Source organism: Furipterus horrens, unplaced genomic scaffold (genome assembly GCF_987537825.1).
Source record: "Furipterus horrens unplaced genomic scaffold, mFurHor1.1.pri manual_scaffold_4, whole genome shotgun sequence".
Classification (NCBI taxonomy): domain Eukaryota; kingdom Metazoa; phylum Chordata; class Mammalia; order Chiroptera; family Furipteridae; genus Furipterus; species Furipterus horrens.
This window is the reverse complement of record NW_028327174.1, coordinates 135,353,946-135,368,492: the sequence shown is the minus strand read 5'-3', so window position 1 is coordinate 135,368,492 and position 14,547 is coordinate 135,353,946. Positions and strand designations below refer to the sequence as shown.

The following is a 14,547-nucleotide window of genomic DNA, read 5'->3' as shown; positions in this document are numbered from 1 at the left end:
TCTCTAGCCTAGAGTCATAGCATGACCATATTTTACTTTAAGTGTAGTATAATTTATTATTTGCCAAACAAGCAAGAATTTCCTAAAACATTGTTTCTGATCCTTCTCCCTACCCACAAAGTGGGGTGGAAGGCATGTCTATGAAGGTGATTCTGATCAGTCACAGAACTTCATTGAGATCCTTCCCTAGAGATTTGCTGCTAGGAATTCCTCCATTTGTTTGCATTAGGGAGTTTGGACTCATTTCTAATGGCCATGAGTCCATAATATCATTGGTTGCTCCAGACATATACTGTCTTAGGTTATGAAGATAACAAACAATTGATACTGATGAAGAAAAGAGTTAGCTGGGTTAAGAAAGTACATATTCAACTTGATTATATATTCAAGGGCTTATTAGAGTCACATACAATAATTGTGTAATTCTGGCTTACCCACGTTGCTTCACACTATTATATTTTACATAACATCTCAATATATCTATATTGATATTCTAAAATAGTATTTATAATAAGTTACCTAGAGGCATTACACGGAATTTCTCTATTTTAAATTGATCCCTGGGGGACCCATGACAGATAAGGAAAGCTGTGGACTTGTGGGTACGTGTCCAAATATAGTTTAGTACAGTTAGGCTTGCTCCATTGAGTACATGAACCTAACTTCATTATAGGATCCGGTGGGGGGGGGTGTTTTGTTTTGTTTTGTTTTGTTACATTTTAATTAAGTATTTAATGGAAAAATCACATTCATGTATAAAAGTACTTAAGTCACAAGTAGATTTCTATAAAGGGAACATGCCTAAGTAATCAGCACCCAGATTAAGAAAAAGAATATCACTAATATCCCTGAAGTCAGTTTTCATTATAATTCTGCAGAATTTTCTGAGCTGCTTGCAAAAAATCCAAAGAAACAAAAACCTAAATTTCCCCCAGTTTTTATTAATGGTTTTCTGCCGTTAAAATTCTGCCTAAGGCTTGTGGGGTGGGGGGAGTCTTAGTCTTGAAGATTAGCCAAGTGAGAAAAAGGCAAGTTCTGTTCTGATACTTTTTTGACCTGAATTCCCTTTGCAAAGGCAGCCCCACCAAATGCAACGGTGTACTTTTTTGTCCCCCTAGCCACTCTGCTGTCCTTAAGAGTTCTTCCGGAGTTTAAGAAGAAAGCTGTATGGACCAGAGCATATGGTTGGTGAACAGGTTTGCATAGCCAGCCGCATACTCAGCTGGAAGAGGAATACCACACAACTGGAAGAACTGTCTCCAGATTTGTGTCTGGGATCACTGAGACATGAAGCAGAGAGTTAAGGGTCACGAAAAGGTGACCACATAACTAACATTCTGAGCTGGGAATGCGAGGAGAAGGGGCATTGCTTCTGTCCCCGGGCCAGTGGAGACTGAAATGAAAACTTGAACTCTCTTTTATTTGGCTAGAGTTCAATCTTAAGATTTCCATTGTGAAACTTTGACTATATAAGTTCCTCCCCTCCAAAAACATTCTAGTAAAGTAATCTGAATTTTCTGCATGTGATGTTTATTTATTTTAAGGCATAGGTAAGCTTTTACTAGCAAAACCAAACTATAATAATGACGGAGGCATTATGATCTATTTTCCTTTAAGCCTCTAGAGGATATTCATTGACTCAATGAGTTAGATATCTTTTCTTATTCTTATTGATGAAGCACTCTCTTGGAACTACTATCCACAGTTAAAAAATAAGCCTGGTGTTAAACATTAGCTAAATCTCACTCATTAACAATGGTTTTAATTTTCTTATGCCTGAGTTTCTTGAGTGCAAGTGAAAGTTACCCAGTTGAAAATGACTTCAGCTAAGGAGAATATAATTTGTTCACAAATCAAGAGTTAAACGTAGATGTGGTCAGTCACAGCTGCCTCCAGTGAGTCAAACAATGCCATCAAGCTTTGTTCCTCTCAGGGTCACTCTGCATAGCTGTCTAGATGGCTGCCAGCAACCTCAAAGGAAGCAAAGGTGTCTTTGCTCACAGGTGTGGCGATAGCAACAGGAGGAGGACTCCAGTTGATCTTGGGTCACATGTGAGTCCCTCGGAAGGGGGGCACTCTAACTGACCAAGCCTGGGTCATATGTCCCCTGTACTGGGTGTCCCCAAAAGAAAGATTATGGGATGCTAGGCAAGCAAAAAATGACAAATTCCTCCTTGAAAGATTAATCTTTTTTATAAGTACAAATCTTTCTCTTAATCAGGATGACGAGTGGCCTAATGAGAAGTAAATGAAGGTATGTGACAATATCCTCGAGGGCTGCATTTTACTCAAGGGCTGAAAAATCAGCCAGCATTTTAATTTTGGTGTCTGCTTACTATCTTCCCTTTATGCAGTCATTAATCAAGTCTGTCTTTAGGCAACCATATAAACATACTGATGTATACATATAGGATCGCTGGGGGGGGGGGGGTTCTGTGTGATTGAAATGACATGCTTTTGTGTCTGTCATGCTATAGTGCAGCACCATGGAACTTTCAGCACTCCCATGGGACATCACCTCGATCTTGTCACCAAGTGTACCTCCTTAGGATAAAAGTAGATCTACTAGTTTTGTTTTTTAAATAGCTGGATTTATGTTTCCACATCTCAAATAATTGTGTTTCACTGTGTAACTCACATTCTGTTTCCACATCACACTTTTTATTTTGCTGAGATACCTACAGAAAGGAAAAAAAAAAAAAAAAAACATAGAAGGGTAGGTGAGTTCTCGGGTAGTATTTACCTGCATTGCCAATATTTCATATTTATTGTTCTTTAGAGGTGGGGTGAGAGGGAAATGAATTTGAAGGAAGCAGAAGGGTAGAAAATTTATGTTAAAAGCAAGTTTCCCTCTTTTTCCCACCTACATGTACTTTCTCATACTTCCTTCAATGAAAGGTTGAAATTTATTTAATATTTATTCTTAGATGCCAGACTGTTAGTGCACTAGAGCTTTCACTTGTATTATCTTATTTAACTCTTGCAATAATACTGTGAAGAGGCATTATTTTCTATTTTTAAATGGAGAAAGCACATCTTATAAGTGGCAGAGCTATTCCTAAAACCAAGCTCCTAGAACTTAAGATCCAGTTCTCTTTCTACTACATCAGGCTCCTCAACACTCACTTTAAGATGGAAACTCCCACCAAGGATTAAACCTTGGTTTTAATATGCTTTATTAAACCTATGGCTTAATATGCTTAATGTGGATTGCTGTAGTCAGATCAAAGGAAGTCTTTGGAATTGGGAAGTTTAGGAGCTACAATGCAAAGGAACAGGTCCTTCGTGGGTTGAAGGACTTTAGATTCCTGAACCAGATTGCGTATATGGATCGCGATAAAGAACAGAGAAGAGGAAGTGAGCACTGAAGGACTACTCTGCAATTTTTCCCCTGAGAGAGAGCTTACTAATGCTCAGGAAAGAGATAAAGAATCAGCCCAGACTTCTAAACCCAATTGCCTTTTTTGATTCAGTCCAGTTCCTTCCCATTCAAACTTTTTCCCTGCTCCTGCTGTTGACAAGAAAACAGAAGAGTACAAAGGGAGCAAATAAGATATACCTCTGTCCCGTCTTCCCTAGCTCCTCCCTGTTTTTGTCTCCAGCATTCTTGAGCACAAAATTTTTAGGGTTTTCCTATTCATGGGAACCTCTAAAGAGTCTCAAATGAAAGATTCTAAATTTGAAAATCTAAAAATTTTTAAATCTCCACATTCTAAGATATGGGTCACTGGAATAGTAACTCCCCTTCACTTGGTTACCTTTATGACCTCTGGTAAGAATTAAATTATTTCCTTAGGATATTTCACTTTGTGTGCTAGAAACCAGAAGTCTCTGCTTTTTTAGACCATGTGTTCCAAACTATATACAAAAGATAAAGTTTCTTTATAAGTCATCTTGTGTTATTTTTTGAAGTTATAAGTTGCCAAGACAAAGAGCATGCTGAGATATACTGACAAATTAATGTGTGGGGTTAAAGCCATGTCATGTGTCTCAGAAATAGCCAAATGCCCTGATTCTTGATTTGAAAATGGTACCTTTGGAACAGATGTTGGGATTCATGTAAGTGCCTAAAATCTTCTTTGTGTTTTATTTGTAAAGTAATGTCTCTGTAGTAACTAACAAGTTGTTAATAACCTTTTTTTGAAATTAACTGGCAGGGTTAACTTCTCCAAATGATTTTAACCAAAGAAATTGGTATTATAACTATATAAGGAATAAGACTTTTTTAAGGACTCAACTCATATTTTGAAATAACTTAGTCACTTTGAAAGTAAGCAGTAGTTTTAGATTTCTGGTAAGCATTTTAGTAAGTTGCTGTTTTAGAAGAGAAATCAGATCATTTGGTGAAGAGTATGGGGCCTTCCTCAAAGGCAGAATTGTAGGCCATATCTTTGGTCAAAGCAGCCTAACAGTTCACATCCCTCATCACTCTTGTAGAAACCACCTCACAGCATTTTACCTTCATGTATAAATGTGTACCTCACTGCTCTGTTCTAAGATAAGGGAATATGCTTTCATATTTTCTGGAAGGAAATATTTTATTCTGAATCTGGAAATTCTAAAGTCTCTTTTAAAATATATGATATATATTGTATTTATGAAGTCATAAGTTCATATAATCTATTAATATTCACAAGAAGTACAATATTTTTTCAATTGTAATTTAGAAAGGTCATTCAGTTCTTGTCAAACATAGGGAACTTGTGAAGTAATATCCAGCTAAAGTATTGAATATGAAACTGAATAAAAATGACAAGGATGACTCCTTGACTTTGATTATATTTCTTGGATAAAAGGAATAACCTACCTCATGAAGTAGCTGTGAGGGTTAAAAGAAAGAATAAAAAAAGTATGCTCTATAAACTCTAAAATGTAATAGATATGCAACCACTTTTATATGTTTCACTAAAAATAGTAGCTGTAATGCTTGAATACAGGCCTGACATGCACATTGGGACTTAATTAATAAACTTTTCTCCTTAACAATTAAAACACAGAAGCAAGTAGTAGCATGCTAAGAAAAGATACTTAGGGGACCCAAGATGGCTTCAGAGTAGCTGGAAGCTCTATCTGCTTGCTCCCAGACTCAGTAAAGATGTAACAAAGAAAGAAAACTACAGGCCAATATTGCTGATGAACATAGATGCTAAAATCCTCAACAAAATATTGGCAAACCGGATCCAGCAACACATTAGAAAGATCATACACCACGATCAGGTGGGATTCATCTCAGGGATGCAAGAATGGTATAATATTTGCAAGTCAATAAACGTAATACATCACATACACAAAATGAAAGACAAAATCAATCACATGATCATATCAATAGATGCTGAAAAAGCATTTGATAAGTACAGCACCCATTTATGATAAAAACGCTCAGCAAACCAGGAATAGAGGGAGCATACCTCAACATAATAAAGGCCAACATCATACTCAATGGGCAAAAACTGAAAGCTTTCCCCCTAAGATCAGGAACAAGACAAGATGTCCACTTTTCCACGGCTATTCAATATAGTTTTGGAAATTCTAGCCACAGAGATTAGACAAGAAAAAGAAATAAAAGGCATCCAAATTGGAAAGGAGGAAAACTGTCATTATTTTCAGGTGACATGATAGTGTACATAAAAAACCCTATAGTCTCCACCAAAACACTACTCAGCTAATAAAGAATTTGGTAAATAGCAGAATACAAAGTCAATATTTAGAAGTCAAAAGCATTTTTGTACATGAACAATGAAATATCAAAGAAACTAGGGTGGTGAGGGAGTCCAATTTACTATAGCAACAAGAAAAAGTACTTAGGTATAAACTTAACCAAGAAGGTAGAAGACCTGTACTTGGAAAACTACAGAACACTGAAGAAAGAAATTAAGGAAGATACATATAAATGGAAGCATATACCCTGTTCATGGATTAGAAGAATTAATATCCATACTACCCAAAGCAATCTGTAGGTTCAATCTAATCCCTATTAAATACAAATAGCATATTTCACAGATCTAGAACAAATATTTCAAAAATTTATATGGAACCAAAAAAAAGACCCCAAATAGACCTCAGAAATTTTGAGAATGAAGAACAAAGTAGGAGGGATCACAATACCTGATATCAAACTGTACTACAAGGATACTGTACTCAAGGCAGTCTGGTACTGGCATAAGAACAGACACATAGATCAATGGAACAATAGAGCTCAGAAATAACCCCATGTCTCTATGGTCAATTAATATTTGACAAATGGGACAGGAGCATACAATGGACCAAAAATAACCTCTTCAATAAATGGTATTGGGAGATCTGGACAGGTGCATCCAAAAAAATGAAACTAAAGCAATTTACACCATACACAAGAATAAACTCAAGATGGAGAAAAGACTTAAATATAAGTCATGACACCATAAAAGTCCTAAAAGAAAACATAGGCAGTAATATTTCAGATACCCCACACAGCAATATTTTTGCCAATATATCTCCTAGGGCAGCAGTTCTCGACCTGTGAGTCGCGACCCCTTTAGGGGTCAAACAACACTTTCACAAGGGTCACCTAAGACCATCAGAAAACACATATATAATTACATATTGTTTTTGTGATTAATCACTATGCTTTATGTTCAATTTGTAACAATGAAAATACATCCTGCATATCATATTTACATTACGATTCAAAACAGTAGCAAAATTACAGTTATGAAATAGCAACGAAAATAATTTTATGGTTGGGGGTCACCACAACATGAGGAACTGTATTAAAGGGTCACGGCATTAGGAAGGTTGAGAACCACTGTCCTAGGGCAAGGGAAATAAAAGAAAAACAAATGGGACTACATCAAATTAAAAAGCTTCTGTACGGCTAAAGAAAATATCAGCAAAATGAAAAAGTATCCAGTCATATGGGAAAATATATTTGCCAATGATACCTCAGACAAGAGTTTGATCTCCAAAATAAATAAAGAATTCCTATGAATCAACACCAGGAAGACAAACAATCCAATTAAAAAATGGGCAAAGGACCTGAAAAGACACTTCTCCAGGAGGGCATACAGAGGGCCCATAGGCATATGAAAGGATGCACAACATCACTAGCCATCAGAGAGATGCAAATTAGAACCACAATGAGATACCACCTCACACCAGTCAGAATGGCCATCATTAACAAATCAACAAGTGCTGGCGAGGATGTGACGAAAAGGGAACCCTAGTGCACTCTTGGTGGGAATGCAGATTGGTGCAGCCACTGTGGAAAACAGTATGGAATTTCCTCAGAAAATTTAAAATGGAACTGCCTTTTGAGCCAGTAATTCCACTGCTGGGATTATACCCTAAAAATCCCAAAACACGAATTCAGAAGAACCTATGCACCCCTATGTTCATAGCAGTGCTATTTACAATAAGCAAGTGCTGGAAACAGCCTGAGTGCCCATCAGTGGATGAGTGGATTAAAAAACTGGTACATTTACACAACGGAATACTATGCAGCAGAAAGAAAGAAGGAACTCCTGCCTTTTGCGACAGCATGGATGGAACTAGAGAGTATTATGCTAAATGAAATAAGCCAGACAGTGAAAGACAGATACCATATGATCTCACCTATAGAGGAACCTAATGAACAAAACAAACAAGCAAAATAGAACCAGAGGCATGGAAACAAAGAACAGAGGGGCATGGGGAGGGGGAAGATGGTGGAAAGAAGGGAAAGGAATTGGTCAAGGTATATGTATGAATGACCCATGGGCATTAACAACAGGGTGGGGATTTACTGTGGAGTGGTGGGAGGGGTACAGGGAGGAGGGCTAAGGGAGAAAAATTGGGACAACTGCAATAGAATGGCAATAAAAAAGGATTTTAAAAGATACTTATATAAATTTTTTAAAAAACTGTATTAGGTTTCTTATGAACATGAGGTACTCTAAGATTAACCAAATATAATTGAAACACCACCTAATTAATCTGATAGATTTTTAAAAAAATTTTTTTGGGGGGAATACTAGTATTAATCTATAAATTTGCAAAACAATTATGAGTGTCTACAATGTGCCACCATACAAGGTTCTAGAGTACAGTGAACAAGACATAACATTCCTGTCCTAATGGAGCTTATGTTCAGAAAATATAAATCAGTAAACCATTATGCAATGAAGAAAAGCATCCAGGAAACATTAAAATTTTCTACTCCTGTATAGCCCTTTATAGTTTACAAAAGTTTAATTTAGCATACTTCACTTGCTCTTCACAACCTTGGGCAGTTATGGAAACTGGAACTTGGGGAATCACTCAGTAAATAAATATTGGAGCTGGATTTCTAATCAAAACCAGTGTTCTTACCTCCAGACTACATTTTCTCTCACAGGACCCCATGGTTCAGCTGAACACCATGAATTAAGTAAACAGTGAACTCCTATTTGTATCTAATGAATTAATGGATGTTTGTTCTAATTGATTTTCATATAGAATTGACTCGCCTTTGTTGAAGCAAGATATAAAAACACCAGTAATTCCTATTTAGTATGTTTAAAAACTGTATGAGCAAAAATGAATGCCACCATCTCAGTTCTAAACAGAAAATATTATATGTCAGCTTTTACTTAAATAGTTCTTATTAGCATTTTCTGTCCAAAGCTGAAATACATTAGACTCAAAAGGAGTGGTTCTCAAACTGCTGTGTGCATGAGGGTCATTTGAGGGGCCTATCAAAATGCAGATTCCTGAGCCCTTACCAAAGCTGCGGAGTCAGCAGACCTTTAGTACAGCCCAGACCGAGAAAGACAAGTACCATATGATTTCACACATATGTGGAATCTATTGAACAAACTGAACTAACTAGCAAGCAAAATGGGGACAGACACATAGGTGGAGAGCAGGATGACAGCTAGTGAGCGGGTGGGGAGTTGAGGGGGTGGTGGGGTTGAGGGGGGAAAAAAGGAATCTGCATCATTCTAAACAGGTACTCTGGTTAATTCTGTGACCATGGCTCCCTGGAATTACTTTCAGTAAGTGATCTGGACAAAAGTGCCAAATCAGAATTAGCATATCACTTAGATCCAGAAGAAGAAAGTAAAAATTATCTAAACACAGGAAAAACAAAATAATGTTTCAATGCAAAAAGTAAACAAATGAGAGGAAGATGATGAGGAAAGAGGAGATAATTTTTACTTGAATTGCTTTGATACTTTAGCACAATAAAATAAAATGTAACTGTGTTGTCTTTGTACATAAATTTAAATAAATGTAAGTTTCTCCAAAAAACATTTAGATATTGATGTTATAGCCGCTTCAACTTTTGGAAGAAACAAATTCTTACATATGACAATTTTCTCGATATAGGCAGAATAAAGTATAGGTTTTTTGTTTTTTTTTTTTGTTTTTTTTAAGTTAACTCTCTTAGGACGTCAATGAGATGTGGTACATTCTTTAATAATGAATGTGTTTACAGGAAGCCTGGTAGAGGTTTTATCATGTTGAGCAGAGCCTGGTACATTTGGGCACAAAATAAATGTTTCTTGAGTGAACACAAGGTCACCTCATTCTACTAAAGTTAACGTGTTTATTGGATCAAAAGCTAAGACCAGGATTAGGGTATGAGAGTGTTTCTTGGAAAGCATTCTACAGTAAAATAAAACTCATCTAACTGGATGAATATGTTTGAAAGTGTTTGTTATTGTCTTGTTTCAATTACTTTGATAAAAGAAAAGCTCAGGGATTGATATTACATCTAAGTGTGTCGGTTTTACTTGTAATTTTTAGTAGACTTTTGCTGAGTGATGAAGTAAATTCTCCACAGCAGTTCTGATTTGGTCCGATTTTACTTTTATTTTTTCCACCAGAGGCACTGCTGCTGTAATTATAGTTCCTTTGCTTGGATTACTTGGAACTTCAGGTAATTCATCTTTGTATTTGCAACTTCAAAGAAAGATCATTTAAAAGTTGTATCTTAAGCTTTCAAAATATCTAAGGTTCCTATTTCATCTATATTAATTAGATATGAGGAACTAAGCTTTTGATCACACTGAACAAAACAAAATGGAGATTTGATGGACACAGAGTTAAAGCAGCCAAAGGAATGAACTTTGCAATCTTGGTAATATCCAATTAACTAGATGGCTACTGTCTTGTTGTCTTAACCTGGGGAACATGACCTTGAGTGGGGAGGAGAAAGTATATCCTAATTTTCAGTAATCTCTAATGAAATTTAGTATGTCAATTTTAATATAAGCAACCAACCACAATAACACTAGCAACTGTGACTTTGTCATCACAGGAAATTACAGATCATTTTATGTTAAAATTGTTGCAGATATCTCAAATTATTGTCAATCCTCATCTCTATTTCAAAATGACCATAATTATAAATTCACTTGTGTTTCTTTTTGGTCTTCTATTTTAAGAAGTAGAAATGTTCTTCAGGTAATTCTCTTTAAAAAATTAAAGTATTATTTAGTAATGAAATTTTAATTTCTTATAAGTATTGGAAGCTAGACTAAGTCACCTAAAGTTTGTAAAGGGAATCTGTTCTCTGCATACTAAAGCTTTCCGTAATTTTTAAATTTAGAAGTAAAATAAGCAACTTTAAAAGCAAAATGTAGCTTTTTAAAAGGATAATCTTAACACTTATCTTTATAGATTTAATGTCATTTAGAATTTTAAAATATCAGTTGTCTTTATTAATTCTCAATTGTTTCTTTTCAGTTGTTTTATTTAGTGTTATAAGATTACCATTTTTTTGTAATTAAAATTTTAATACCTGGTTTTTATGTAACAGAATATTTAATGCCCTTTTTATATAGTTGCTGGATAATAAGATTCTATAATTCTTTCAAGAAAAGTGAATAATATACCAATGAGTCAGAAATGATCCCATTAGTCAGCTATTCAGATATATTTTAAATCTTCAAAGGATCAGTTTTCAAAACTATAAGTGATGGCATATATGATATCATAGTAATCAGCAATAGTAATTCAGTAATAAATGATCTAAAACATGACTAGCTCTTAATTTTCATACCTTCTTTAAATGATTTACTACATTTCTGTAACTTTTATCTCTCTAGAAGGTATATATGGCCTGCTTTTTTTAAAGGAATATGGGGCATTAATTGTGTATTTATCAAAGTCTCTTTTGTTTTCATCAGGTCCCTTTTTTAAGGCATCAAAGCCCAAATAACTTGTTTATTAATGAATACTCTTTCAGGGTTTGGAGAAATGTTTACTTTTCTAAGTGTGTCTGATGTTGAAGGAGAGTGTTACCTCTGGTGAAATCTGTCCATAAAATCACTTCACTGCCCTCCTATGGATCTGCAGCTATTGGGAATTTAGAAGTGAAAAGAAACAGGTGTAAATACATGTAAGTTAGGTTAACAACTTCAGTTTCTCAATTTAATTGAATCTACTCCAGGTAATCTATTTCTCATTACCCTTACAGGAAAATAATCAGGCTTCATATGATATAAATTTAAGTTGTATAAAATCTACATCTTTGGAGAAACAAGTTGTTCAGAGTATATGTTTTGAAAAACATAATATGTGACAATCATAGACTGCTGTCATGGATTTTTGTCAAATATTAGGTCCTTTTCCACCAGAATTCTTCCTGTGTTGTGTTTACTGCAGCAGAATCCAGAAGCCTGGCGTTTTCTTATGTCACATCGGAATGGTGTGCTTCACATTTTCTTCTTTTTAATGGAAAAGACTCTGAGGACGTCTCTTCTCTCTGAGTAAAGATGACTGTAGGTAAAATACATACCTAACATGAAGAAGGAGATGGTAAAAGTAAGTAAGCTTGATGAATCAGTTCTTTGGTAAGGACCCTAGTTTTAAAATACAGTGAGAGTGTTGTAAGGAAGATTTAAAGAAGGAATGTTTTTAAAAGTGTCCAGATTTTTCTGGAGAAAGGAAAGTAAAGCAGGCCCCTCCATCTCGCTATTTTGTTCATTGCAGGGAATTTCTCCCTTTCTTTAAGGCAGCTCTCTCCTCTACCCCGCCTGTTCCACATTTGTCTTCCCTTTTATGTGTTGATCTTAAATATCTGATAGTTGTTACCTTCTAGAAGTAATCATCAGATTAGAGCTAGGGAGGCTAAATTTTAATTATGGAAGTCTTTTTCCCAGTTTTCTGGAAAGAAATTATTAATCAAATTTTTTCAACTCTTAAGTTGCACACATTTTTCTTGACTCTTTTGCGCCTTCTCCCACTTGCCTACTAGGAAATACCAGCACATAAGGCCAAACAAACAGAAAAGCGAATAAATATAGATGCAAAAATCAGAAATAGACAAGGCTGCTCAATTTAACATTAGATTTTTTTTTTTTTTTTTGTAGATACTTGTGTCAAAACGTCTATATTTTATACATAGTGGCTAGGTTTTCTGCTAGTAAAATTGTTCTGTTCATCTCTTATTCATTTGATCTTGTAATGTCTTGAAAGAAGTATTATGATTTCTCAGTATTATACTACCAAGGTCTAATTCATTGTATCACGCTTCCTCTTTTGGTCTTTCCCATGTGTATAGACTTCTGTTAAGGTAGATGGCAGCCCAAACCAAAACACAGGAAGAACGCAAAAACAAAACAGAAAAGACACTTACCTATAAAGAGCATCATGAGATATATTTTCAGTACATATGGGAAATAGATGGATAAGTCAAAGGGCAGCTTTGTAGAGTAAGTGCCAAATGATTCAAAATAAGGCAGCGACTGATAGATGGCAAATGCTGTTTAAAGAAAAAAGAAGGAATCATGGAGGTTTCTCTGCTTAACTTGCTATGAGGATGTGTATATATGTCTGCATGGTGGAAGGATATCTTGAATTTGATAATGACAGTTTTGTGACAATTGCTGAATCCTTTAGCTATAGTTTGATATAGAAATCTGCTGAATAAGTAAATTGACAAGGCAAATACAGTAGTGTGACTTGTTGAAATTTTGTCCATCTTATACTTTATCCTGCCTACTAAGAAGTAGTTTACAATGTTTCCTCAAATGGTATCTCAAAATACCTGTCCCCTTAGCCACAAATAGGGGTGGATGACAGATGAACAAATTAGAAAATGCCGTATATATTCTTGGGGTTTCACAACACACATTACTATAGTAGAGATTCTGAAAAGTTCTGCAACAAAGTGGTTTCGGAAGTGAGTTCAAGATAGCCGCATAGGAGGACACTGAGCTCGCTCACTCCCAAGAACACGTCAAATGTACACCTGCATTTAGAATTACTCCTGCGAGACAACTGAGGGCCAGTTGCACAGCTTCTGCACAACAAACAAGAGAGCGTGATCACATCGAGAAGGCTGGGGAACGGTGCGAGCTGTCCTGGGGCTGGACAGGACCGGAGGGAGCCAGCGAGCACCACTGTTGTTGGTGCTCCCTGCGCTTGGGCAGTGGGTGGGAGCTCAGGCGAGGGTCTCTGGCCAAGCTGTCAGGCTGCGTCATCGGGTCCCCAGCCACTGCTCTGGAGCTAGTTCCAACAGGAACAGAAGGGTGGCATCACGTACATGCACAGGGTCCCTCCACCCAGAAATTAATCTAGCAAATACTTCAGGGCACTACTGTGTGTACCCACCAAGCTACACACGCATGTGGGGTTCTCCCACCCAGAGACAGTGCAGCACTAGCAGGGCACTTCCTCACCACTAAACCAGCATTACAAATGAAAAGGCCAAACTAAAAGTAAGAAAATATGGGAAATGTAAAATCTCACTGACAAAGGCAAATACTTAGTAAAGGTAGTGGATCAACCAATTATAAATCTAGTATGAAGATGAAAGGCAAAAGTAGGGAGATTATGTATAAATACGATAATAAATTAAGGGATACACACAAACACATGAAAGGGGTAAAAATGACAAAAATATAAGCATAAGAAGTAAAAAATATTATTTTAGAATATTTTCTAAAAGCAACCACCAACTTAAAGTAGACTTCTGTAAATATAGCGTGTTATATATGAAGTACATGGTAACCACAAATCAAAAATCTATGAGATATAGAAAAAAGAGACAGAGAAAGGAATTCAAACATAACACTATAGAAGGTCATTAATATGTAAGAGAAGAGAACAGGAGAATAAGAAAGGAACAGAGAAGACCCACAAAAACAATCACAAAAAATAATGGCAATAACTACATACCTATCAATAGTTACTTTAAATATAAATTAACTAAATCAAAAGATATTGGGTAGCCGAATAGATAAAATACTAAGACCTGCATATATGCAGCGTATAACTTAGATCAAAAGACACACAGAAACAAAGTGAAGAAATGGAAAAAAATATTTCATGCAAATGGAAAACAAAAAAAGACTAAGGCTGTGATATGGGACAAAGAAAAATACTTTATAATGATAAACGAATCAATCCAACAGGAAGACATAACTCTTGTAAACATCTACACACCCAATGTAGGTACACCTAAAGAGATAATGCAAATACTGACTCACATAAAGGGAGAGATGGACAGTTCAATACAATAATAGTAGGGAACATTAACACCCCACTTACATTAATGGATAGATCACCCAAACAGAAAATCAATAAGAAAGTGACCTTAAG

At 35.8% G+C, this 14,547-nt stretch overlaps 2 protein-coding genes across 2 annotated transcripts in view; one reads left to right on the top strand and one right to left on the bottom strand.

Moving 5' to 3' along the window:
* Positions 1 to 1,522, top strand: part of FOCAD (focadhesin) — a 336,121-nt gene extending 334,599 nt beyond the window's left edge. Inside the window, exon 44 of the mRNA XM_090274062.1 lies at positions 1,119 to 1,522. Coding sequence (XP_090130188.1) covers positions 1,119 to 1,192 — 74 coding nt within the window. The 3' untranslated portion in view covers positions 1,193 to 1,522. The remainder of the gene's footprint in view (positions 1 to 1,118) is intronic.
* Positions 1,523 to 9,367: 7,845 nt separating this feature from the next.
* The window catches only part of HACD4 (3-hydroxyacyl-CoA dehydratase 4), a 28,596-nt gene continuing 23,416 nt past the window's right edge, over positions 9,368 to 14,547 (bottom strand). Inside the window, exons 6-7 of the mRNA XM_090274060.1 lie at positions 12,581 to 12,706; positions 9,368 to 11,740 (exon numbers count right to left, since the gene is read on the bottom strand). Coding sequence (XP_090130186.1) covers positions 11,658 to 11,740; positions 12,581 to 12,706 — 209 coding nt within the window. The 3' untranslated portion in view covers positions 9,368 to 11,657. The remainder of the gene's footprint in view (positions 11,741 to 12,580; positions 12,707 to 14,547) is intronic.